The sequence below is a fragment of the Entelurus aequoreus genome, linkage group LG05 (genome assembly GCF_033978785.1).
Source record: "Entelurus aequoreus isolate RoL-2023_Sb linkage group LG05, RoL_Eaeq_v1.1, whole genome shotgun sequence".
NCBI lineage: Eukaryota > Metazoa > Chordata > Actinopteri > Syngnathiformes > Syngnathidae > Entelurus > Entelurus aequoreus.
Genome location: NC_084735.1, coordinates 10,231,507 through 10,258,336, shown reverse-complemented (window position 1 = coordinate 10,258,336; position 26,830 = coordinate 10,231,507). Strand labels below are relative to the sequence as shown.

General features: G+C 37.6%; 1 protein-coding gene across 1 annotated transcript; it reads right to left on the bottom strand.

Annotated features, from left to right (window-relative positions):
- Positions 1-25,339, bottom strand: LOC133650149 (complement component C8 alpha chain-like). Its single transcript, XM_062047053.1, has 11 exons — positions 25,240-25,339; positions 25,062-25,176; positions 19,996-20,143; positions 19,753-19,900; positions 18,983-19,172; positions 18,729-18,911; positions 11,749-11,989; positions 11,553-11,684; positions 7,501-7,658; positions 5,789-6,014; positions 1-191 (listed from the first exon to the last, which is right to left on the bottom strand). Exons 2-11 carry the CDS (start codon positions 25,167-25,169, stop codon positions 40-42), a joined length of 1,686 nt encoding a protein of 561 aa, XP_061903037.1. The 5' UTR covers positions 25,170-25,176; positions 25,240-25,339; the 3' UTR covers positions 1-39.
- Between the last annotated feature and the right edge of the window lie 1,491 nt (positions 25,340-26,830).

Genomic DNA, 26,830 nt, shown 5'->3' with positions numbered 1-26,830 from the left:
CTCCTTTTATTAAAACAGGAAGTTGAACTCAGACTCGCATCAACAGCGCTGCGTCTGGGAGGAGGAGCCAAGACATGTAGCCCCGCCTCCATCGGGTGGAGGATTGTTACAGACCCTGGTCCGTCGTTTGCTTCCTGAAGTACAAGGAGACCAAGTTCCCCAGCAGGACCAGGACCCGTCTGTGCTGGTGTCTGCCAGGAGAAGGCAACATGGAGAGGACCATTACTTTGCAGCTAGCTACATGCTAATACACTGATTAGCATTAGCCATTTTACATGGCCATCTCAACACTAAGATGCAGGTTATAAAGAATATACTTACAGTACCAACACCTTTTAGGGCACAACCAAAGACTAGACTTGCAGCTTATTGGCAAAGACTACTTCTAAGTTACTGGCCAGGCACACACCTAGTTGCAAACTACCGTACACTGCTCCATCACACACCTAGTCACAAACTACCGTGGACTACTCCTTCATCACACACCTGGTCACACACTACTGTAGACTATTCCATCACACACCTAGATGCAAACTACCTACCCTACACTGCTCCATCACATACCTAGTCACAAACTACCGTGGACTACTCCTTCATCACACACCTGGTCACACACTACTGTAGACTATTCCATCACACACCTAGTTGCAAACTACCTACCCTACACTGCTCCATCACACACCTGGTCACAAACTACTGTAGACTATTCCATCACACACCTGGTTGCAAACTACCGTAGACTACTCCATCACACACCTAGTCACAAACTACCGTACCCTGCTCCATCACATACCTAGTCACAAACTACTGTAAACTACTCCATCACACACCTAGTCATAAACTACCGTAGACTACTCCATCACACACCTGGTCACAAACTACTGTAGACTAATCCATCACACACCTGGTCACAAACTACTGTAGACTAATCCATCACACACCTGGTCACAAACTACCGTAGACTATTCCGTCACACACCTGGTTATAAACTACCGTAGCCTACTCCTTCATCACACACCTGGTCACAAATAACTGTAGACTAATCCATCACACACCTGGTTGCAAACTACCGTAGACTACTCCATCACACACCTGGTTGCAAACTACCGTAGACTACTCCATCACACACCTGGTTGTAAACTACCGTACACTACTCCATCACATACCTAGTCACAAACTACCGTACACTGTTCCATCACATACCTAGTCACAAACTACCGTAAACTACTCCATCACACACCTAGTCATAAACTATCGTAGACTACTCCTTCATCACACACCTGGTCACAAACCACTGTAGACTAATCCATCACACACCTGGTCACAAACTACTCTAGACTAATCCATCACACACCTGGTTGCAAACTACCCTACACTGCTCCATCACATACCTAGTCACAAACTACCGTAGACTACTTCATCACAAACCTGGTCACAAACTACTGTAGACTACTCCATCACACACCTAGTCATAAACTACCATAGACTACTCCTTCATCACACACCTGGTCACAAACTACTGTAGACTAATCCATCACACACCTGGTCACAAACTACTGTAGACTAATCCATCACAAACTACTGTAGACTAATCCATCACACACCTGGTCACAAACTACCATAGACTATTCCGTCACACACCTAGTCACAAACTACCGTAGACTACTCCTTCATCACACACCTGGTCACAAACTACTGTAGACTAATCCATCACACACCTGGTTGCAAACTACTGTACACTGCTCCATCACATACCTAGTCACAAACTATCGTACACTGCTCCATGACATACCTAGTCACAAACTACCGTAAACTACTCCATCACACACCTAGTCATAAACTACCGTAGACTACTCCTTCATCACACACCTGGTCACAAACTACTGTAGACTAATCCATCACACACCTGGTCACAAACTACCGTAGACTATTCCGTCACACACCTAGCTATAAACTACCGTAGACTACTCCTTCATCACACACCTGGTCACAAACTAGCGTAGACAACTCCATCGCATACCCAGTCATAAACTACCGTACACTGCTCCATCACATACCTATTCACAAACTACCGTAGACTACTCCTTCATCACACACCTGGTCACAAACTACTGTAGACTAATCCATCACACACCTGGTTGCAAACTACCGTAGACTACTCCATCACACACCTGGTTGCAAAATACCGTAGACTACTTCATCACACATCTGGTCAAAAACTACCGCAGATTACTTAATTACACACCTGGTCAAAAAATACTATAGACGACTCCATCACACACCTGGTCACAAATTACCGTAAACTGCTCCTTCATCACACACCTGGACGCAAACTACTGTAGACTACTCCATCACACACCTGGTCACAAACTACCCTAGACTACTCCTTCATCACACACCTGGTCACAAACTACCCTAGACTACTCCTTCATCACACACCTGGTCACAAACTACTAAAGACTACTTCATCACACACCTGGTCACAAACTACCGTAGACTACTTCATCACACATCTGGTCACAAACTACTGTAGATTACTTCATCAGACACCTGGTCATATATTACCTTTGACTACTCCATCACACACATGGTTGCAAACTACCGTAGACTATTTCATCACACAACTGGTCACAAATTACCCTAGACTGCTCCTTCATCACACACCTGGTCACAAACTACTGTAGACGACTCCGTCACAAACCTGGTCACAAACTACCGTACACTGCTCCATCACACACCTAGTCATAAACTACCATAGACTACTCCTTCATCACACACCTGGTCACAAACTACTGTAGACTAATCCATCACACACCTGGTCACAAACTACTGTAGACTAATCCATCACACACCTGGTCACAAACTACCATAGACTATTCCGTCACACACCTAGTTATAAACTACTGTAGACTACTCCTTCATCACACACCTGGTCACAAACTACTGTAGACTAATCCATCACACACCTGGTTGCAAACTACTGTACACTGCTCCATCACATACCTAGTCACAAACTACCGTAAACTACTCCATCACACACCTAGTCATAAACTACCGTAGACTACTCCTTCATCACACACCTGGTCACAAACTACTGTAGACTAATCCATCACACACCTGGTCACAAACTACCGTAGACTATTCCGTCACACACCTAGCTATAAACTACCGTAGACTACTCCTTCATCACACACCTGGTCACAAACTAGCGTAGACTACTCCATCGCATACCCAGTCATAAACTACCGTACACTGCTCCATCACATACCTGTTCACAAACTACCGTAGACTACTCCTTCATCACACACCTGGTCACAAACTACTGTAGACTAATCCATCACACACCTGGTTGCAAACTACCGTAGACTACTCCATCACACACCTGGTTGCAAAATACCGTAGACTACTTCATCACACATCTGGTCAAAAACTACCGTAGATTACTTAATTACACACCTGGTCACAAACTACTGTAGACGACTCCATCACACACCTGGTCACAAATTACCGTAAACTGCTCCTTCATCACACACCTGGATGCAAACTACTGTAGACTACTCCATCACACACCTGGTCACAAACTACCCTAGACTACTCCTTCATCACACACATGGTCACAAACTACTAAAGACTACTTCATCACACACCTGGTCACAAACTACCCTAGACTACTCCTTCATCACACACATGGTCACAAACTACTAAAGACTACTTCATCACACACCTGGTCACAAACTACCGTAGACTACTTCATCACACATCTGGTCACAAACTACCGTAGATTACTTCATCAGACACCTGGTCATATATTACCTTTGACTACTCCATCACACACATGGTTGCAAACTACCGTAGACTATTTCATCACACAACTGGTCACAAACTACCCTAGACTGCTCCTTCATCACACACCTGGTCACAAACTACTGTAGACGACTCCATCACAAACCTGGTCACAAACTACCCTAGACTGCTCCTTCATCACACACCTGGTCACAAACTACTGTAGACAGCTCCTTTATCACACACTTGGTTGCAAACTACTGTAGACTGCTCCTGCATCACACACCTGGTCACAAAGTAGCCTAGAATACTCCTTCATCACACACCTGGTCACAAACTACTGTAGACTACTCCTTCATCACACACCTGGTCACAAACTACTGTAGACTGCTCCTTCATCACACACCTGGTCTCAAACTACTCTAGACTGCTCCTTCATCACACACCTGGTCACAAACTACTGTAGACTGTTCCTTCATCACACACCTGGTCACAAACTACTAAAGACTATTTCATCACACACCTGTTCACAAACTACTGTAGACTGCTCCTTCTTTATACACCTGGTCACAAACTACCCTAGACTGCTCCTTCATCACACACCTGGTCACAAACTACTGTAGACCACTCCATCACACACCTGGTCACAAACTACCCTAGACTGCTCCTTCATCACACACCTGGTCACAAACTACTGTAGACTACTCCATCACAAACCTGGTCACAAACCACTGTAGACTACTCCTTCATCACACACCTGGTCACAAACTACTGTAGACTGCTCCTTCATCACACACCTGGTCACAAACTACTAAAGACTACTTCATCACACACCTGTTCACAAACTACTGTAGACTGCTCCTTCATCACACACCTGGTCACAAACTACCCTAGACTGCTCCTGCATCACACACCTGGTCACAAAGTAGCCTAGAATACTCCTTCATCACACACCTGGTCACAAACTACTGTAGACTACTCCTTCATCACACACCTGGTCACAAACTACTGTAGACTGCTCCTTCATCACACACCTGGTCTCAAACTACTCTAGACTGCTCCTTCATCACACACCTGGTCACAAACTACTGTAGACTGTTCCTTCATCACACACCTGGTCACAAACTACTAAAGACTATTTCATCACACACCTGTTCACAAACTACTGTAGACTGCTCCTTCTTTACACACCTGGTCACAAACTACCCTAGACTGCTCCTTCATCACACACCTGGTCACAAACTACTGTAGACCACTCCATCACACACCTGGTCACAAACTACCCTAGACTGCTCCTTCATCACACACCTGGTCACAAACTACTGTAGACTACTCCATCACAAACCTGGTCACAAACCACTGTAGACTACTCCTTCATCACACACCTGGTCACAAACTACTGTAGACTGCTCCTTCATCACACACCTGGTCACAAACTACTAAAGACTACTTCATCACACACCTGTTCACAAACTACTGTAGACTGCTCCTTCATCACACACCTGGTCACAAACTACTGTAGACTGCTCCTTCATCACACACCTGGTCACAAACTACTAAAGACTACTTCATCACACACCTGTTCACAAACTACTGTAGACTGCTCCTTCATCACACACCTGGTCACAAACTACTGTAGACTGCTCCTTCATCACACACCTGGTCACAAACTACTAAAGACTACTTCATCACACACCTGTTCACAAACTACTCTAGACTGCTCCTTCATCACACACCTGGTCACTAATTACCGTAACTGCTCCTTCATCACACCTGGTCGCAAACTACCGTAGATTATTAGTCCATCACAGACCTGGTCACAAAGTAGCCTAGACTACTAGTCCATCACAGACCTGGTCACCAACTAGCCTAAATTACTAGTCCATCACAGACCTGGTCACAAAGTAACCTAGACTACTAGTCCATCACAGACCTGGTAACAAACTAGTCTAGACTACTAGTCCATCACAGACCTGGTCACAAAGTAGGCTAGACTACTACAGACCTGGTCGCAGGGTGTCCTGGCAGGCTAGTCCTTGGTAGCCGGCCTTACAGATGCAGCTGCAGGAAGTAGCGGTCAGTAGGGGTACACCATTATGCCTGCAGGGGGCGCAGCGGCAGGAACTGAACTGCTGCTGGTACTCATCCAAGCCCCTCTGAAGGTTGGCCAGTCGCGCTCCTACGTGGTCAGAGGCTGTGCTGAAGCGCACTAGCTCGTGGATGGGCATGGTCTGGCAACAAGACGGATCATTAACGGTACAAAGATAGGTTTGTGGCAACGTGGGTGACCGGCACACGGTACACAGATAGGTTTGTGGCAACGTGAGGGACCGGCACACGGTACAAAGATAGGTTTGTGGCAACGTGAGGGACCTGCACACGGTACACAGATAGGTTTGTGGCAACGTGGGGGACCGGCACACGGTACACAGATAGGTTTGTGGCAACGTGGGGGACCGGCACACGGTACAAAGATAGGTTTGTGGCAACGTGAGGGACCGGCACACGGTACAAAGATAGGTTTGTGGCAACGTGGGGGACCGGCACACGGTACAAAGATAGGTTTGTGGCAACGTGAGGGACCTGCACACGGTACACAGATAGGTTTGTGGCAACGTGAGGGAACAGGCACACGGTACAAAGATAGGTTTGTGGCAACGTGGGGGAACAGGCACACGGTACAAAGATAGGTTTGTAGCAACGTGGGGGACCGGCACACGGTACACAGATAGGTTTGTGGCAACGTGGGGGACCGGCACACGGTACAAAGATAGGTTTGTGGCAACGTGGGGGACCGGCACACGGTACAAAGATAGGTTTGTGGCAACGTGAGGGACCTGCACACGGTACACAGATAGGTTTGTGGCAACGTGAGGGAACAGGCACACGGTACAAAGATAGGTTTGTGGCAACGTGGGGGAACAGGCACACGGTACAAAGATAGGTTTGTAGCAACGTGGGGGACCGGCACACGGTACACAGATAGGTTTGTGGCAACGTGGGGGACCGGCACACGGTACAAAGATAGGTTTGTGGCAACGTGGGGGACCGGCACACGGTACAAAGATAGGTTTGTGGCAACGTGGGGGACCGGCACACGGTACAAAGATAGGTTTGTGGCAACGTGGGGGACCGGCACACGGTACAAAGATAGGTTTGTGGCAACGTGGGGGACCGGCACACGGTACAAAGATAGGTTTGTGGCAACGTGGGGGACCGGCACACGGTACAAAGATAGGTTTGTGGCAACGTGGGGTACCTGCACACGGTACAAAGATAGGTTTGTGGCAACGTGAAAGACCGGCACACGGTACAAAGATAGGTTTGTGGCAACGTGGGGGACCGGCACACGGTACAAAGATAGGTTTGTGGCAACGTGGGGGACTGGCACACGGTACAAAGATAGGTTTGTGGCAACGTGGGGGACTGGCACACGGTACAAAGATAGGTTTGTGGCAACGTGGGGGATCGGCACACGGTACAAAGATAGGTTTGTGGCATGGTATTGAAAAAGACTCCAGGCTGTGGTTGCTGACAATAGGTGCAGCAACTTAGTATTGACAAAAGGCTCTAAATAAAAAATAAACATTTTCCTATTGTCATAATGGGGTATTGTGTGTAGAATTTTGAAGACAACTATGAATGTGTTGTATTTTGGAACAAAACCTTGACATAACGTGGACAAGTGAGGTGGTGTGAATACTTTTAGGGTCTTACCTCGTACTTAATGACCGCCGGGTTGTATTTAAGACTTGCCCCCCACTTGCGGTAAGTCTCGGGGTCCCTGATGGTCAACAAGCTGCTGCTGGTGTCTACGTAGCCCCCCGTTACCATGGTGATGATGTCCTCAATCACAGCTGAACCTGTGTCGCTGTCTTCCAGTACAACAATACATTATATATATATATATATATATATATATATATATATATATATATATATATATATATATATATATATATATATATATATATATATATATATATATATATGTATATATATATATATATATATATATATATATATATATATATATATATATATATATGTGTGTGGGAAAAAAATCACAAGACTATTTCATCTCTACAGGCCTGTTTCATGAGGGGTTTCCTCAATCCTCAGGAGATCTCCTGAGGATTGAGGAAACATTCCTGCCATAGCGTGTGCTATCAGGTTTGCACATGTTTCATTCCTGCCATAGCGTGTGCTATCAGGTTTGCACATGTTTCATTCCTGCCATAGCGTGTGCTATCAGGTTTGCCTATGTTTCATTCCTGCCATAGCGTGTGCTATCAGGTTTGCCCATGTTTCATCCCTGCCATAGCGTGTGCTATCAGGTTTGCCCATGTTTCATTCCCTGCCATAGCGTGTGCTATCAGGTTTGCCCATGTTTCATCCCTGCCATAGCGTGTGCTATCAGGTTTGCACATGTTTCATTCCTGCCATAGCGTGTGCTATCAGGTTTGCACATGTTTCATTCCTGCCATAGCGTGTGCTATGAGGTTTGCACATGTTTCATTCCTGCCATAGCGTGTGCTATCAGGTTTGCCCATGTTTCATTCCTGCCATAGCGTGTGCTATCAGGTTTGCCCATGTTTCATTCTTGCCATAGCGTGTGCTATCAGGTTTGCACATGTTTCATTCCTGCCATAGCGTGTGCTATCAGGTTTGCCCATGTTTCATTCCTGCCATAGCGTGTGCTATCAGGTTTGCACATGTTTCATTCCTGCCATAGCGTGTGCTATCAGGTTTGCCCATGTTTCATTCCTGCCATAGCGTGTGCTATCAGGTTTGCACATGTTTCATTCCTGCCATAGCGTGTGCTATCAGGTTTGCACATGTTTCATTCCTGCCATAGCGTGTGCTATCAGGTTTGCCCATGTTTCATTCCCTGCCATAGCGTGTGCTATCAGGTTTGCCCATGTTTCATCCCTGCCATAGCGTGTGCTATCAGGTTTGCACATGTTTCATTCCTGCCATAGCGTGTGCTATCAGGTTTGCACATGTTTCATTCCTGCCATAGCGTGTGCTATGAGGTTTGCACATGTTTCATTCCTGCCATAGCGTGTGCTATCAGGTTTGCCCATGTTTCATTCCTGCCATAGCGTGTGCTATCAGGTTTGCCCATGTTTCATTCTTGCCATAGCGTGTGCTATCAGGTTTGCACATGTTTCATTCCTGCCATAGCGTGTGCTATCAGGTTTGCCCATGTTTCATTCCTGCCATAGCGTGTGCTATCAGGTTTGCCCATGTTTCATTCCTGCCATAGCGTGTGCTATCAGGTTTGCACATGTTTCATTCCTGCCATAGCGTGTGCTATCAGGTTTGCACATGTTTCATTCCTGCCATAGCGTGTGCTATCAGGTTTGCACATGTTTCATTCCTGCCATAGCGTGTGCTATCAGGTTTGCCCATGTTTCATACCTGCCATAGCGTGTGCTATCAGGTTTGCACATGTTTCATTCCTGCCATAGCGTGTGCTATCAGGTTTGCACATGTTTCATTCCTGCCATAGCGTGTGCTATGAGGTTTGCCCATGTTTCATTCCTGCCATAGCGTGTGCTATGAGGTTTGCCCATGTTTCATTCCTGCCATAGCGTGTGCTATCAGGTTTGCCCATGTTTCATTCCTGCCATAGCGTGTGCTATCAGGTTTGCCCATGTTTCATTCCTGCCATAGCGTGTGCTATCAGGTTTGCACATGTTTCATTCCTGCCATAGCGTGTGCTATCAGGTTTGCCCATGTTTCATTCCTGCCATAGCGTGTGCTATCAGGTTTGCCCATGTTTCATCCCTGCCATAGCGTGTGCTATGAGGTTTGCCCATGTTTCATTCCTGCCATAGCGTGTGCTATCAGGTTTGCCCATGTTTCATTCCTGCCATAGCGTGTGCTATCAGGTTTGCCCATGTTTCATTCCTGCCATAGCGTGTGCTATCAGGTTTGCCCATGTTTCATTCCTGCCATAGCGTGTGCTATCAGGTTTGCCCATGTTTCATTCCTGCCATAGCGTGTGCTATCAGGTTTGCACATGTTTCAAAACACACAAAGATATGTCAATCATCTAATGCAGTGGTCCCCAACCTTTTTGTAGCTGCGGAACGGTCAACGCTTGAAAATTTGTCCCACGGACCGGTGGGGGGTGGGGGGTATTTAAAAAAAAAAAAAAAAAATTTTTTTTATTTATTTATTTATTTTTTTTTTTTTTTTTTACATAAATAAATACAATCATGTGTGCTTACGGACTGTATCTCTGCAGGCTGTATTGATCTATATTGATATAGAATTTATATATTGTGTTTTTTATGTTGATTTCATTTTTTTTTTTTAAATAAATAAATAACATTTTTTTTTTTTTTTTTTTTTTTAAATTCTTGTGCGGCCCGGTACCAATCGGTCCGCAGACCGGTACCGGGCCGCGGCCCGGTGGTTGGGGACCACTGATCTAATGTGTCTTTAAAATGTAGCCAATGTTAGCTTCGTCATAAAAAAACTGTTTTTCTTTCTTTTTGTCAAGCTGCTAGACGTCCCCTGAAGTGGTGTTCCTTCAAAAGGACGGTGGCTCACCTTGATGTAGGTGGGGGGGTATTTAAAAAAAAAAAAATTTTTTTTTTTTTTTTACATAAATAAATACAATCATGTGTGCTTACGGACTGTATCTCTGCAGGCTGTATTGATCTATATTGATATAGAATGTATATATTGTGTTTTTTATGTTGATTTCATAAAAATAAAAATATTTTTTTTTTTTTATTATTATTATTTTTTTAAATTCTTGTGCCGCCCGGTACCAATCGGTCCGCGGACCGGTACCGGGCCGCGGCCCGGTGGTTGGGGACCACTGATCTAATGTGTCTTTAAAATGTAGCCAATGTTAGCTTAGTCATAAAAAAACGGTTTTTCTTTCTTTTTGTCAAGCTGCTAGACGTCCCCTGAAGTGGTGTTCCTTCAAAAGGACGGTGGCTCACCTTGATGTAGGTGGGGGGGTATTTAAAAAAAAATATTTTTTTTTTTTTTTTTTTACATAAATAAATACAATCATGTGTGCTTACGGACTGTATCTCTGCAGGCTGTATTGATCTATATTGATATAGAATGTATATATTGTGTTTTTTATGTTGATTTCATAAAAATATATATATATATATATATTTTTTTTTTTTTTTTTTTTTTTAAATTCTTGTGCCGCCCGATACCAATCGGTCCGCGGACCGGTACTGGGCCGCGGCCCGGTGGTTGGGGACCACTGATCTAATGTGTCTTTAAAATGTAGCCAATGTTAGCTTAGTCATAAAAAAACTGTTTTTCTTTCTTTTTGTCAAGCTGCTAGACGTCCCCTGAAGTGGTGTTCCTTCAAAAGGACGGTGGCTCACCTTGATGTAGGTGGGGGGGTATTTAAAAAAAAAAAAATTTTTTTTTTTTTTTTACATAAATAAATACAATCATGTGTGCTTACGGACTGTATCTCTGCAGGCTGTATTGATCTATATTGATATAGAATGTATATATCGTGTTTTTTATGTTGATTTCATAAAAATAAAAATAATTTTTTTTTTTTTTTTTTTTTTTTTTTTTAATTCTTGTGCCGCCCGGTACCAATCGGTCCGCGGACCAGTACCGGGCCGCGGCCCGGTGGTTGGGGACCACTGATCTAATGTGTCTTTAAAATGTAGCCAATGTTAGCTTAGTCATAAAAAACAGTTTTTCCTTCTTTTTGTCAAGCTGCTAGACGTCCCCTGAAGTGGTGTTCCTTCAAAAGGACGGTGGCTCACCTTGATGTAGTGTTCCATGTTTCTTACACAAGTCGCCTCCCACAGTGAGGGATGCAGAGCCGTAGCCTTTGAGCGGGTAGCTCAGACCCAGAGAGGCGCCCAGGCAAGACCCGGCCTGTTTCTCCTCCAGTTCTGCAGGAGGACACGGCCATGAAGACAAAGCCATGTTGGACAGTTGGACAGCAACAAACCCTACTTGATTCCGCCATGGATGTTTTGTTGACCACCACCACGTACTCCAGGGTTCCTCCCATGGTTCCCTGGGTGACGTAGTGGGTGCCGAAGGTGTCGAAGAAGCGCGAGTAGGCGCCGAAGTGGTACTGCTCTGGGAGCTCCATCAGAGCCAGGTAGAAGTCCTCATGCAGCTCCTGCTTCTCACTTCTCATCTTGAACTGAGCTGTTTCCACGCTGGACACCAGCCTGATGAAGCCCAAGTCCTGGACCACCAACAATGACAACAATGTCTTTAGTATTATTATTCATACACATCTTGTTAGCAGGAACTTCCTGGCTTTCAGAAACACAAAAGAAGTGAAGAAAGTAGACTATCAGGACTATCATAGAGACCAGACAGAAGAAACATTGTCTACAAGCAGGGTGCTCTCTACCTCCTCTCCAGACCAGACTAAGTAACCATCTTCAGACTAAGGACAGGACTCTCAAGGCTCAGACCCCACATTGGAGTCTCTGCAATGCGGTACTAGCCCGATGACGGAGGAACACAAGTGTACAATACACCAGAACCGGTGGGACAAAGTCTTTGGACCCTTGGACCTCTGCCTTTGGAAGAGTCTCCAAAGTTCCTGTCCAGCAAACGACCAAGAAGTCTGAAGTTTGGACCAAGTACAAGCAATGTGGGAAGGTTGTCAAAGGCAGGATCACGGCTAGACCGAGGACAACTTCACAGCTTCAAGACATAAAAACCTAAAGCCATAAGTCTTGAAAACATGCAGAGCAAAACAAATGAAAAAAAACAAAACTGGAGTGAACGTTCTTGACCCAACTGGAAGAAAGTTCCCAACTAAATCAACAAAACCCTCATGGACATCTAAACAAGGTTCTATTGGGCCAAGGAACAGCAGTTGTGGACTTTGAAGGACTGGATGAAAGTCAGACTCAGTAATGAAAGTCAACATTTTGGATTAGGCAAGGTGATGATGTTTGGTGTTCCAGTGAGGTTTATGAAGACGACTGCCTGAAGAAAGTCTTTGATGGTGTGAGCTGCATGTCAGACATTAGTTCACCTCCACTTTTACACACCTTTCTAACTATAATAATGGATTATATTATATGTTGTTTTTGACTGAAGAATAACAATAATAATGCATTATATTATATGTTGTTTTTGACTGAATAATAACAATAATAATGCATTATATTATATGTTGTTTTTGACTGAATAATAACAATAATAATGCATTATATTATATGTTGTTTTTGACTGAATAATAACAATAATAATGCATTATATTATATGTTGTTTTTGACTGAATAATAACAATAATAATGCATTATATTATATGTTGTTTTTGACTGAATAATAACAATAATAATGCATTATATTATATGTTGTTTTTGACTGAATAATAACAATAATAATGCATTATATTATATGTTTTTTTGACTGAATAATAACAATAATAATGCATTATATTATATGTTGTTTTTGACTGAAGAATAACAATAATAATGCATTATATTATATGTTGTTTTTGACTGAATAATAACAATAATAATGCATTATATTATATGTTGTTTTTGACTGAATAATAACAATAATAATGCATTATATTATATGTTGTTTTTGACTGAATAATAACAATAATAATGGATTAGATCGATGGATTATATGTTGTTTTTGACTAAATGATAACAATAATAATGCATTATATTATATGTTGTTTTTGACTGAATAATAACAATAATAATGCATTATATTGATGGATTATATGTTGTTTTTGACTGAATAATAATAATAATAATGGATTAGATCGATTGATTATATGTTGTTTTTGACTGAATAATAACAATAATAATGGATTAGATCGATGGATTATATGTTGTTTTTGACTGAATAATAACAATAATAACAATAATAATGTATTATTGTGATGGACTATATGTTGTTTTTGACTGAATAATAACAATAATAATGCATTATATTGATGGATTATATGTTGTTTTTGACTGAATAATAACAATAATAATGTATTAGATCGATGGATTGTATGTTGTTTTTGACTGAATAATAACAATAATAACAATAATAAGGGATTATATTGATGGATTATATGTTGTTTTTGACTCAATAATTACAATAATAACAATAATAATGCATTATATTGATGGACTATATGTTGTTTTTGACTGAATAATAATAATAATAATGGATTAGATCGATTGATTATATGTTGTTTTTGACTGAATAATAACAATAATAATGGATTAGATCGATGGATTATATGTTGTTTTTGACTGAATAATAACAATAATAACAATAATAATGTATTATATTGATGGACTATTTGTTGTTTTTGACTGAATAATAACAATAATAATGGATTATATTGATGGATTATATGTTGTTTTTGACTAAATAATAACAATAATAATGCATTATATTATATGTTGTTTTTGACTGAATAATAACAATAATAATGCATTATATTGATGGATTATATGTTGTTTTTGACTGAATAATAACAATAATAATGGATTAGATCGATTGATTATATGTTGTTTTTGACTGAATAATAACAATAATAATGGATTAGATCGATGGATTATATGTTGTTTTTGACTGAATAATAACAATAATAACAATAATAATGTATTATATTGATGGACTATATGTTGTTTTTGACTGAATAATAACAATAATAATGCATTATATTGATGGATTATATGTTGTTTTTGACTGAATAATAACAATAATAATGGATTAGATCGATGGATTGTATGTTGTTTTTGACTGAATAATAACAATAATAACAATAATAAGGGATTCTATTGATGGATTATATGTTGTTTTTGACTGAATAATTACAATAATAACAATAATAATGCATTATATCGATGGACTATATGTTGTTTTTGACTGAATAATAACAATAATAATGGATTATATTGATGGATTATATGTTGTGTTTGACTGAATAATAACAATAATAATGGATTATATTGATGGATTATATGTTGTTTTTGACTGAACAATAACAATAATAACAATAATAATGTATTATATTGATGGACTATATGTTGTTTTTGACTGAATAATAACAATAATAATGCATTATATTGATGGATTATATGTTGTTTTTGACTGAATAATAACAATAATAATGGATTAGATCGATGGATTGTATGTTGTTTTTGACTGAATAATAACAATAATAACAATAATAAGGGATTCTATTGATGGATTATATGTTGTTTTTGACTGAATAATTACAATAATAACAATAATAATGCATTATATCGATGGACTATATGTTGTTTTTGACTGAATAATAACAATAATAATGGATTATATTGATGGATTATATGTTGTGTTTGACTGAACAATAACAATAATAACAATAATAATGCATTATATTGATGGACTATATGTTGTTTTTGTCTGAATAATAACAATAATAATGGATTATATTGATGGATTATATGTTGTTTTTGACTGAATAATAATAATAATAATGGATTAGATCGATTGATTATATGTTGTTTTTGACTGAATAATAACAATAATAATGGATTAGATCGATGGATTGTATGTTGTTTTTGACTGAATAATAACAATAATAACAATAATAAGGGATTATATTGATGGATTATATGTTGTTTTTGACTGAATAATTACAATAATAACAATAATAATGCATTATATTGATGGATTATATGTTGTTTTTGACTGAATAATAATAATAATAATGGATTAGATCGATTGATTATATGTTGTTTTTGACTGAATAATAACAATAATAATGGATTAGATCGATGGATTATATGTTGTTTTTGACTGAATAATAACAATAATAACAATAATAATGTATTATATTGATGGACTATATGTTGTTTTTGACTGAATAATAACAATAATAATGGATTAGATCGATTGATTATATGTTGTTTTTGACTGAATAATAACAATAATAATGGATTAGATCAATGGATTGTATGTTGTTTTTGACTGAATAATAACAATAATAACAATAATAATGCATTATAATGATGGACTATTTGTTGTTTTTGACTGAATAATAACAATAATAATGCATTATATTGATGGATTATATGTTGTTTTTGACTGAATAATAACAATAATAATGGATTAGATCGATAGATTATATGTTGTTTTTGACTGAATAATAACAATAATAACAATAATAATGTATTATATTGATGGACTATATGTTGTTTTTGACTGAATAATAACAATAATAATGGATTAGATCGATTGATTATATGTTGTTTTTGACTGAATAATAACAATAATAATGGATTAGATCGATGGATTGTATGTTGTTTTTGACTGAATAATAACAATAATAACAATAATAATGTATTATAATGATGGACTATTTGTTGTTTTTGACTGAATAATAACAATAATAATGCATTATATTGATGGATTATATGTTGTTTTTGACTGAATAATAACAATAATAATGGATTAGATCGATAGATTATATGTTGTTTTTGACTGAATAATAACAATAATAACAATAATAAGGGATTATATTGATGGATTATATGTTGTTTTTGACTGAATAATAATAATAATAATGGATTAGATCGATTGATTATATGTTGTTTTTGACTGAATAATAACAATAATAATGGATTAGATCGATGGATTATATGTTGTTTTTGACTGAATAATAACAATAATAACAATAATAATGTATTATATTGATGGACTATATGTTGTTTTTGACTGAATAATAACAATAATAATGCATTATATTGATGGATTATGTGTTGTTTTTAACTGAATAATAACAATAATAATGGATTAGATCGATGGATTATATGTTGTTTTTGACTGAATAATAACAATAATAATGGATTAGTTCGATGGATTATATGTTGTTTTTGACTGAATAATAACAATAATAACAATAATAATGTATTATATTGATGGACTATATGTTGTTTTTGACTGAATAATAACAATAATAATGCATTATATTGATGGATTATATGTTGTTTTTGACTGAATAATAACAATAATAATGGATTAGATCGATGGATTGTATGTTGTTTTTGACTGAATAATAACAATAATAACAATAATAAGGGATTATATTGATGGATTATATGTTGTTTTTGACTGAATAATTACAATAATAACAATAATAATGTATTATATTGATGGACTATATGTTGTTTTTGACTGAATAATAACAATAATAATGGATTATATTGATGGATTATATGTTGTTTTTGACTGAATAATAACAATAATAATGCATTATATTGATGGATTATATGTTGTTTTTGACTGAATAATAACAATAATAACAATAATAAGGGATTATATTGATGGATTATATGTTGTTTTTGACTGAATGATTACAATAATAACAATAATAATGCATTATATTGATGGACTATATGTTGTTTTTGTCTGAATAATAACAATAATAATGGATTATATTGATGGATTATATGTTGTTTTTGACTGAATAATAATAATAATAATGGATTAGATCGATGGATTATATGTTGTTTTTGACTGAATAATAACAATAATAATGGATTAGATCGATGGATTATATGTTGTTTTTGACTGAATAATAACAATAATAACAATAATCATGTATTATATTGATGGACTATATGTTGTTGTTGACTGAATAATAACAATAATAATGCATTATATTGATGGATTATATGTTGTTTTTGACTGAATAATAACAATAATAATGGATTAGATCGATGGATTATATGTTGTTTTTGACTGAATAATAACAATAATAACAATAATAAGGGATTATATTGATGGATTATATGTTGTTTTTGACTGAATAATTACAATAATAACAATAATAATGCATTATATTGATGGACTTTATGTTGTTTTTGACTGAATAATAACAATAATAATGGATTATATTGATGGATTATATGTTGTTTTTGACTGAATAATAACAATAATAATGGATTATATTGATGGATTATATGTTGTGTTTGACTGAACAATAACAATAATAACAATAATAAGGGATTATATTGATGGATTATATGTTGTTTTTGACTGAATAATTACAATAATAACAATAATAATGCATTATATTGATGGACTATATGTTGTTTTTGACTGAATAATAATAATAATGGATTATATTGATGGATTATATGTTGTTTTTGACTGAATAATAACAATAATAATGCATTATATTATATGTTGTTTTTGACTGAATAATAACAATAATAATGCATTATATTGATGGATTATATGTTGTTTTTCACTGAATAATAATAATAATAGTGGATTAGATCGATTGATTATATGTTGTTTTTGACTGAATAATAACAATAATAATAGATTAGATCGATGGATTATATGTTGTTTTTGACTGAATAATAACAATAATAACAATAATAATGTATTATATTGATGGACTATATGTTGTTTTTGACTGAATAATAACAATAATAATGCATTATATTGATGGATTATATGTTGTTTTTGACTGAATAATAACAATAATAATGGATTAGATCGATGGATTGTATGTTGTTTTTGACTGAATAATAACAATAATAAAAATAATAAGGGACTATATTGATGGATTATATGTTGTTTTTGACTGAATAATTACAATAATAACAATAATAATGCATTATATTGATGGACTATATGTTGTTTTTGACTGAATAATAACAATAATAATGGATTATATTGATGGATTATATGTTGTTTTTGACTGAATAATAATAATAATAATGGATTATATTATATGTTGTTTTTGACTGAATAATAACAATAATAATGCATTATATTGATGGATTATATGTTGTTTTTGACTGAATAATAACAATAATAATGGATGATATTGATGGATTATATGTTGTTTTTGACTGAATAATAACAATAATAATGTATGATATTGATGGATTATATGTTGTTTTTGACTGAATAATAACAATAATAATGGAGTAAATTGAGTATACCTGGCTTTTATGCTGTGTTAAGTTGCTTAAAAACTGTGACTCTTTACTCCCCCTCACTCCCACTTCCACATAATAGACGCCGATGGTGCCGCCGTGGTGGGACGAGCTCATAGTCTTCCTGGCGCTGAGTAGGTCCACTGCGTCACTGTAATATTCCTTGGAGCCTTCTGACGTTGCCTCCGCCTGCGAAGGGAAAACTCTGCTTCAGCAACTCAGGACATCTTTAAAGATGACACACACGTCAATCCCAGTACCACAAATTGGTAAGTATGGTAGTTGTACGGTTGGCGGTAGTTCTTCTCATCTTCGTTGTAGTGCAGCTTTTCACAGAAGGCGTCGTAGGTGAACTTCCTCCAGTCACCGTTGTAGACGTAGTCACATTTCCCTCCAAAGTACTTGGGGTCCAGCACCTGATCCACAAATTCCCCAGTTAAGGCATTATAGCTGAAAAGACAGACAGGTAAAAATGGGCTTTTTAAAGGTGTGTCGTTATGCATTTTTATCATCAAGGCCACAACAAACAGACCAAACAAGTAAAAATGTGCTTCTTACAGGTGTGTCATTATGCATTTTTATCATCAAGGCCACAACAAACAGACCAAACAGGTAAAAATGTGCTTCTTACAGGTGTGTCATTATGCATTTTTATCATCAAGGCCACAACAAACAGACCAAACAAGTAAAAATGTGCTTCTTACAGGTGTGTCATTATGCATTTTTATCATCAAGGCCACAACAAACAGACCAAACAGGTAAAAATGTGCTTCTTACAGGTGTGTCGTTATGCATTTTTATCATCAAGGCCACAACAAACAGACCAAACAGGTAAAAATGTGCTTCTTACAGGTGTGTCGTTATGCATTTTTATCATCAAGGCCACAACAAACAGACCAAACAAGTAAAAATGTGCTTCTTACGGGTGTGTCATTATGCATAGAGCAGACAGACATGTTTGTTGACAGTTCAAAGGTCTTTAGTTGAGACCTGGGTTCACGCTACTTGGCAGCTACATAAAGATCTTTACCCCTGAGTTCCACGCTCGGCGCCAGGAATGCTGAGGAGTGCGGAACACTTGTCCTTCCTCAGATTGAGGTGTTCACAATGGTCTTCATCGGAAAGATCATCGCAGTCTGCTTCTCCGTTACAGCGAAGAGACGGGCTGATGCAGCGTCCTACACCGTGGAAATCATCCCGATTAGCAGAGGAGAACATCTCCAGTGTTGCCATGGCAACGCAACATGTCTTTGTGGGCAAGTACTGAACTGGCCTGTCTCCTCGCAGGTGGCGCTCTGGCCGCAGTAGTCGGGCACCAAACACGGGGCACTTGTTGCCGGACACGCCAGCGCCTCCCACAGGGTCTCAAAGCACGCCGTCCCACCAAACTGAGAAGCTTTCTCCAGCTTTCGGAAACGCAACTGAAGAAAAAAATCATGTTTTTTATCCAGGGGTTTTTAACCTTTTCACCTCCAACTTTTCCACTGAAATATTAACAATGAATTAGTCATCTTGATTGTAATCATACTCACTAATTATCTCTGAGCAACTTACGGTCTGCAACCTTGTCAAAATGATATCAATCACACATATGATTCTTTATTTAACACCTCAACAAAACAGGTCATGCTAATTAAAACAAATAAGTAATAACTAGGGATGTCCGATAATGGCTTTTTGCCGATATCCGATATTCCGATATTGTCCAACTCTTTAATTACCGATACCGATATCAACCGATACCGATATCAACCGATATATGCAGTCGTGGAATTAACACATTATTATGCCTAATTTGGACAACCATGTATGGTGAAGATAAGATACTTTTTTAAAAAAATAATAAAATAAGATAACTAAATTAAAAACATTTTCTTGAATAAAAAAGAAAGTAAAACAATATAAAAACAGTTACATAGAAACTAGTAATTAATGAAAATGAGTCAAATTAACTGTTAAAGGTTAGTACTATTAGTGGACCAGCAGCACGCACAATCATGTGTGCTTACAGACTGTATCCCTTGCAGACTGTATTGATATACCGTATTTCCTTGAATAGCCGCCGGGGCGCTAATTAATTTAAAACCTCTTCTCACTCCTGCGCTTACCAAAAGCATGCGGAATGGGCAAACATGCGCTAATTGTTTTAAAACCTCTTCTCACTCCGGCGCTTACCTTATCATGAAAAGCACATTTAATAAAAAAAAACGTTATTATGGTCTTACCTTTACCTATAAATGAGTCCATGTGCAGCTGCTTCTGATCAAAAGCAGTCTTCCTTATCTTTCTTCAGTTTTAAAAGTCTCTCTGTCTCGATAGAGATATTCCTTTAATTATTACCTCCTGCTTCGATTGAAAGTCCAGTTTAGAAAACTGTTTTATTTTAGATATGTAATCCTCCATGTTAAAAGTGCAAGCAAACGATCGCTGCTCATGCTTGCTGCTTGTTGTCTTCTTCTGCAGCACCGGTCTTCTGCAGTACCAGTAGTCGCAAGAAGGATCACTAGCGCCCTCTACCACCAGGAGGCGGGAGTCATTTAATGACTCATATTTGACCCGGCGGAAGTGCCAAGCATGCGCTAATTATTTTGCGAAACGAGTTTGACCCGGCTGTAATTCTAGGCAGGCGAATACTATATTCCCGGCGGCAATTCAAGGAAATACGGTATATTGATATATAATGTAGGAACCAGAATATTGATAACAGAAAGAAATGGGGGGAGGGAGGTTTTTTGGGTTGGTGCACTAATTGTAAGTGTATCTTGTGTTTTTTATGTTGATTTAATAAAAAAAAAATTTATAAAAAAAACCAACGAAAAACGATACAGATAATAAAAAAACCGATACAGATAATTTCCGATATTACATTTTAACGCATTTATCGGCCGATAATATCGGCAGGCCGATATTATCGGACATCCCTAGTAATAACCAAATAAGCTGCAAAAGAAGGGACTCAAATAACTACAAATAAATGAACAATAAATATGTTCATAAATATTCAAAGAATTTAAATAAAAGCGAAACTACAGCTTCACCACTGTAGTCATGTTGTTTGTGCTTAAAGGAGCCATACGTAATAATGTCGTCATTAAATGGTATGTCATTAATACATCATCTTATTTTCCAACACCTCCATAACTGATAATAGTAGTTCATATGATCATTTATAAATTACATTTACAGCCCCAAAATAATATTGTTTTCATTTCGATGCCCCGCCCTCCACCGTTTGACCAATTAGAAAGTCTGAATGTGTCACATCCAGGTTGCCATCTTGGTCTGGCTACTGCCACTGGTAAAGTTACTAAACATGTCACACCTTAGTCCATGTAAAAGTTACCATTCTCAATGTATTCATGACAAATCCAGGAACAAAACCAGGATTGGCATCAGGGATGCCTTTGAAAGATGGAGACCATACATTTTTTTTCATCAGACGCCAAACTTGCTCATTTCCTCCTTGATAGGTAAGTCAGGCATTCACCTTTTCTTGTGACTTGTAATAAATGGAAATGGACATTTGGTATGTAAACTATATTGTCCAATACAGTCTATGATCTTGTCTAAGAAAGCTAGTATCTTCTTGCAACCAATGTTAGCATGCTAGCCCGGTCAATGACACATGGACATACAGGCTAACGGGGTAAATATATGCTAGTTAGCATGTGTCATCCAACTGACTAATATATTTAGTACAAATAAAAGCTAAGTGGATGTGGGTAGTGTCAGTGCCTATTTCCTTCTCAATATGCTGATATGCTGAGGAAATGGCTTCCAAAATAAGTCATCATGGCAATGTGAAACGTAGACAAATCACATGATCAAATAATTGATGTTTGCATATTGTGGACCACATGCACCAAGTTATATGGCAATGTGAAAGGTTTGAAACAGTAGCCTATAGGCATACCTTGGTAAAATGTCTCCTCTTTAGTTTTGGGCATACATTAGGTTGCTAAGCATGCTCTACTTATTGTCACCAGTATAACCATTGCTAGTAGTCTTTGTTTTCTGATAGTACTGACAATAACCATATGATTGTTGTCATATTGTATGCAGGTATGACCTACTTCTTCCTGAAAATAGCCTCATTCTGTGTCGGTTAGAGATTTGTTATTGACATTGTCTACTCAGCTATTATGGTCCCAGACCTCAACCCCTAGTAAGAGGCAGTGGAAGTTTAAAGTTCCATGGAGTAGTCCAGTCCACCCAGCTGGATTCAGCTGCATATCTGGCAACCTCAGTCACAGAGAGAGGGAGGGGACTACAGAATTTTGACCGTGATTGCAGTACCATTTCTGGCCACATTTTTACATATGTTTCATTTAAGAAACTTCTCTAAGACTTCAGCTGCAGACTTCTTCTGTTTGTTGGATATTGTCATTACTGCCACAAGTGGTGGACAAGTGTATTACATCTGGGGCCCATATGCACCACAGCTGTAAACAGATATATTTGGCGACCCTCTGGGGGGCCAAACAATGGTCAAGAAACACTGGCTTAGGCTGTTCATGAAAGTGACATGGCTACAGTGGTGGTCAAAAGTGTACGTACACTTGTAAAGAACATCATGTCATGGCTGTCAATCATTTCTACAACTCTTATTTTTTTGTGATGTAGTGATTGGAGCACATACTTGTTGGTCACAAAAAACATTCATGAAGTTTGCTTCTTTTATGAATTTATTATGGGTCTACTGAAAATGTGAGGGTCAAAAGTATAAATACAGCAATGTTAATATTTGCTTACTTGGCAAGTTTACCTGCAATAAGGCACTTTTGGTAGCCATCCACAAGCTTCTGCTTGACCACTTGACCACTAAATTGCTGCAGTTCAGCTAAATGTGTTGCTTTTCTGACATGGACTTGTTTCTTCAGCATTGTCCACAAGTCAGGACTTTGGGAAGGCCATTCTAAAACCTTCATTCAATATTGTTATGAGAAAAGCAGTCTATCCAAAGATCCTAAATGTTGAATTCCACAGAAAGTATTATTGGTCACTTTGGAGTTGCTGTCCATACTCTAAACCAGGGGTCACCAACGCGGTGCCCGCGGGCACCAGGTAGCCCGTAAGGACCAAATGAGTCGCCCGCTGGCCTGTTCTAAAAATAGCTCAAATAGCAGCACTTACCAGTGAGCTGCCTCTATTTTTTAAATTTTATTTATTTACTAGCAAGCTGGTCTCGCTTTGCTCGACATTTTTAATTCTAAGAGAGACAAAACTCAAATAGAATTTGAAAATCCAAGAAAATATTTTAAAGACTTGGTCTTCACTTGTTCAAATAAATTCATTAATTTTTTTACTTTGCTTCTTATAACTTTCAGAAAGACAATTTTAGAGAAAAAATACAACCTTAAAAATGATTTTAGGATTTTTAAACACATATACCTTTTTACCTTTTAAATTCCTTCCTCTTCTTTCCTGACAATTTAAATCAATGTTCAAGTAAATTTATTGTTTTTATTGTAAAGAATAATAAATACATTTTAATTTAATTCTTCATTTTAGCTTCTGTTTTTTCGACAAAGAATATTTGTGAAATATTTCTTCAAACTTATTATGATTAAAATTCAAAAAAATTATTCTGGCAAATCTAGAAAATCTGTAGAATCTAATTTAAATCTTATTTCAAAGTCTTTTGAATTTCTTTTAAAATTATGGTTCTGGAAAATCTAGAAGAAATAATGATTTGTCTTTGTTAGAAATATAGCTTAGTCCATCCATCCATCCATCCATTTTCTACCGCTTATTCCCTTTGGGGTCGCGGGGGCGCTGGAGCCTATCTCAGCTACAATCGGGCGGAAGGCGGTGTACACCCTGGACAAGTCGCTTGGTCCAATTTGTTATATATTCTAACAAAGTGTAGATTGGATTTTAACCTATTTAAAACATGTCATCAAAATTCTAAAATTAATCTTAATAAAAAAAAATTACTAATGATGTTCCATAAATTATTTTTTTTATTTTTTCAAAAAGATTGGAATTAGCTAGTTTTTTATCATCTTTTTTTTCGGTTGAATTTTGAATTTTAAAGAGTCGAAATTGAAGATAAACTATGTTTCAAAATGTAATGGTCATTTTTTTCGTGTTTTCTCCTCTTTTAAACCGTTCAATTAAGTGTAAATATAATTAATTATTGATAATAACATAGAGTTAAAGGTAAATTGAGCAAATTGGCTATTTCTGGCAATTTATTTAAGTGTGTATCAAACTGGTAGCCCTTCACATTAATCAGTACCCAAGAAGTAGCTCTTGCTTTCAAAAAGGTTGGTGACCCCTGCTCTAAACACTGGCATGATGGACAATAATGTGCATGTATTCCATCTGAAGTCTTACCTTTTGGTCAGTGCAAGAGTCACATGGTGTCCATGGAGTCCAGCTCTCCAGTTTGCAGTTGATTGGTATCGGTCTGTTGACAGCTCGAACCCTCCTGGCAGCGGTCATGCTCGTCCTGAAAAAGATATGGCCATTCTAACGATGTGCAGCATGTATTAAATGATGATATTTGCTGCACCTGTTTAGTGCTGGCGTCCCAAGGTTCCTGTGAGCGTTTCCATTAGTGCCGAGAACCTGCAGCGTGCACCAACACAGGAGCAGAGGAACCACGGCGCCCATCCTGGACATCAATGAGATCATGTTGGAGACTCCTCACCTTCTGCCAATCAATCAGTAAATCATTGATGAAGAGTAAACAAAGGCCCAGCCGGGAAAGTTGCTTGTTTCAGAAGAATTGTTGACATATTTGAGGAACATAGTGCTCTAAGGCTCTTAGGACAATAGATTGTTGTTGTTTTAGATGACAGTACAGCTAAGAATGTAGACTTGATGGTTATGTTTATGCTGGTAGTTTATTCCAAACATTACACCACATAATTACGGCATGTCCGAAAAGGAGAAGAAAAAGTAGAGCTTATTCAATCCTACCCCTTTTTATTACTAACACGTGTGTTACTGCTCATTCTGTAACACAACAATGAATACAACATACAAGTCATTGTTTTTGTTCAATCTTTGTTTTTGTTTGACCTAATGCGTGTTTTTATGTTTATGTTGGAAGTCATTTGTGATTATAACTACAGTGTGTGACTGCTACTCTTTGTTGTTGTTTAACTACAGTGTGTGTTTGTTGTAGTTTAACTACAGTGTGTGTTTGTTGTTGTTTAACTACAGTGTGTGTTTGTTGTAGTTTAACTACAGTGTGTGTTTGTTGTTGTTTAACTATAGTGTGTGACTGCTACTCTTTGTTGTTGTTTAACTACAGTGTGTGTTTGTTGTAGTTTAACTACAGTGTGTGTTTGTTGTAGTTTAACTACAGTGTGTGTTTGTTGTAGTTTAACTACAGTATGTGTTTGTTGTTGTTTAACTACAGTGTGTGTTGTTGTAGTTTAACTACAGTGTGTGTTTGTTGTAGTTTAACTACAGTGTGTGTTTGTTGTTGTTTAACTACAGTGTGTGTTTGTTGTTGTTTAACTACAGTGTGTGACTGCTACTCTTTGTTGTTGTTTAACTACAGCGTGTGTTTGTTGTAGTTTAACTACAGTGTGTGTTTTTTGTTGTTTAACTACAGTGTGTGTTTGTTGTTGTTTAACTACAGTGTGTGTTTGTTGTTGTTTAACTACAGTGTGTGACTGCTACTCTTTGTTGTTGTTTAACTACAGTGTGTGTTTGTTGTTGTTTAACTACAGTGTGTGTTTGTTGTTGTTTAACTACAGTGTGTGTTTGTTGTTGTTTAACTACAGTGTGTGTTTGTTGTTGTTTAACCACAGTGTGTGACTGCTACTCTTTGTTGTTGTTTAACTACAGTGTGTGTTTGTTGTTGTTTAACTACAGTGTGTGACTGCTACTCTTTGTTGTTGTTTAACTACAGTGTGTGTTTGTTGTTGTTTAACTACAGTGTGTGTTTGTTGTTGTTTAACTACAGTGTGTGACTGCTACTCTTTGTTGTTGTTTAACTACAGTGTGTGTTTGTTGTTGTTTAACTACAGTGTGTGACTGCTACTCTTTGTTGTTGTTTAACTACAGTGTGTGTTTGTTGTAGTTTAACTACAGTGTGTGTTTGTTGTAGTTTAACTACAGTGTGTGTTTGTTGTTGTTTAACTACAGTG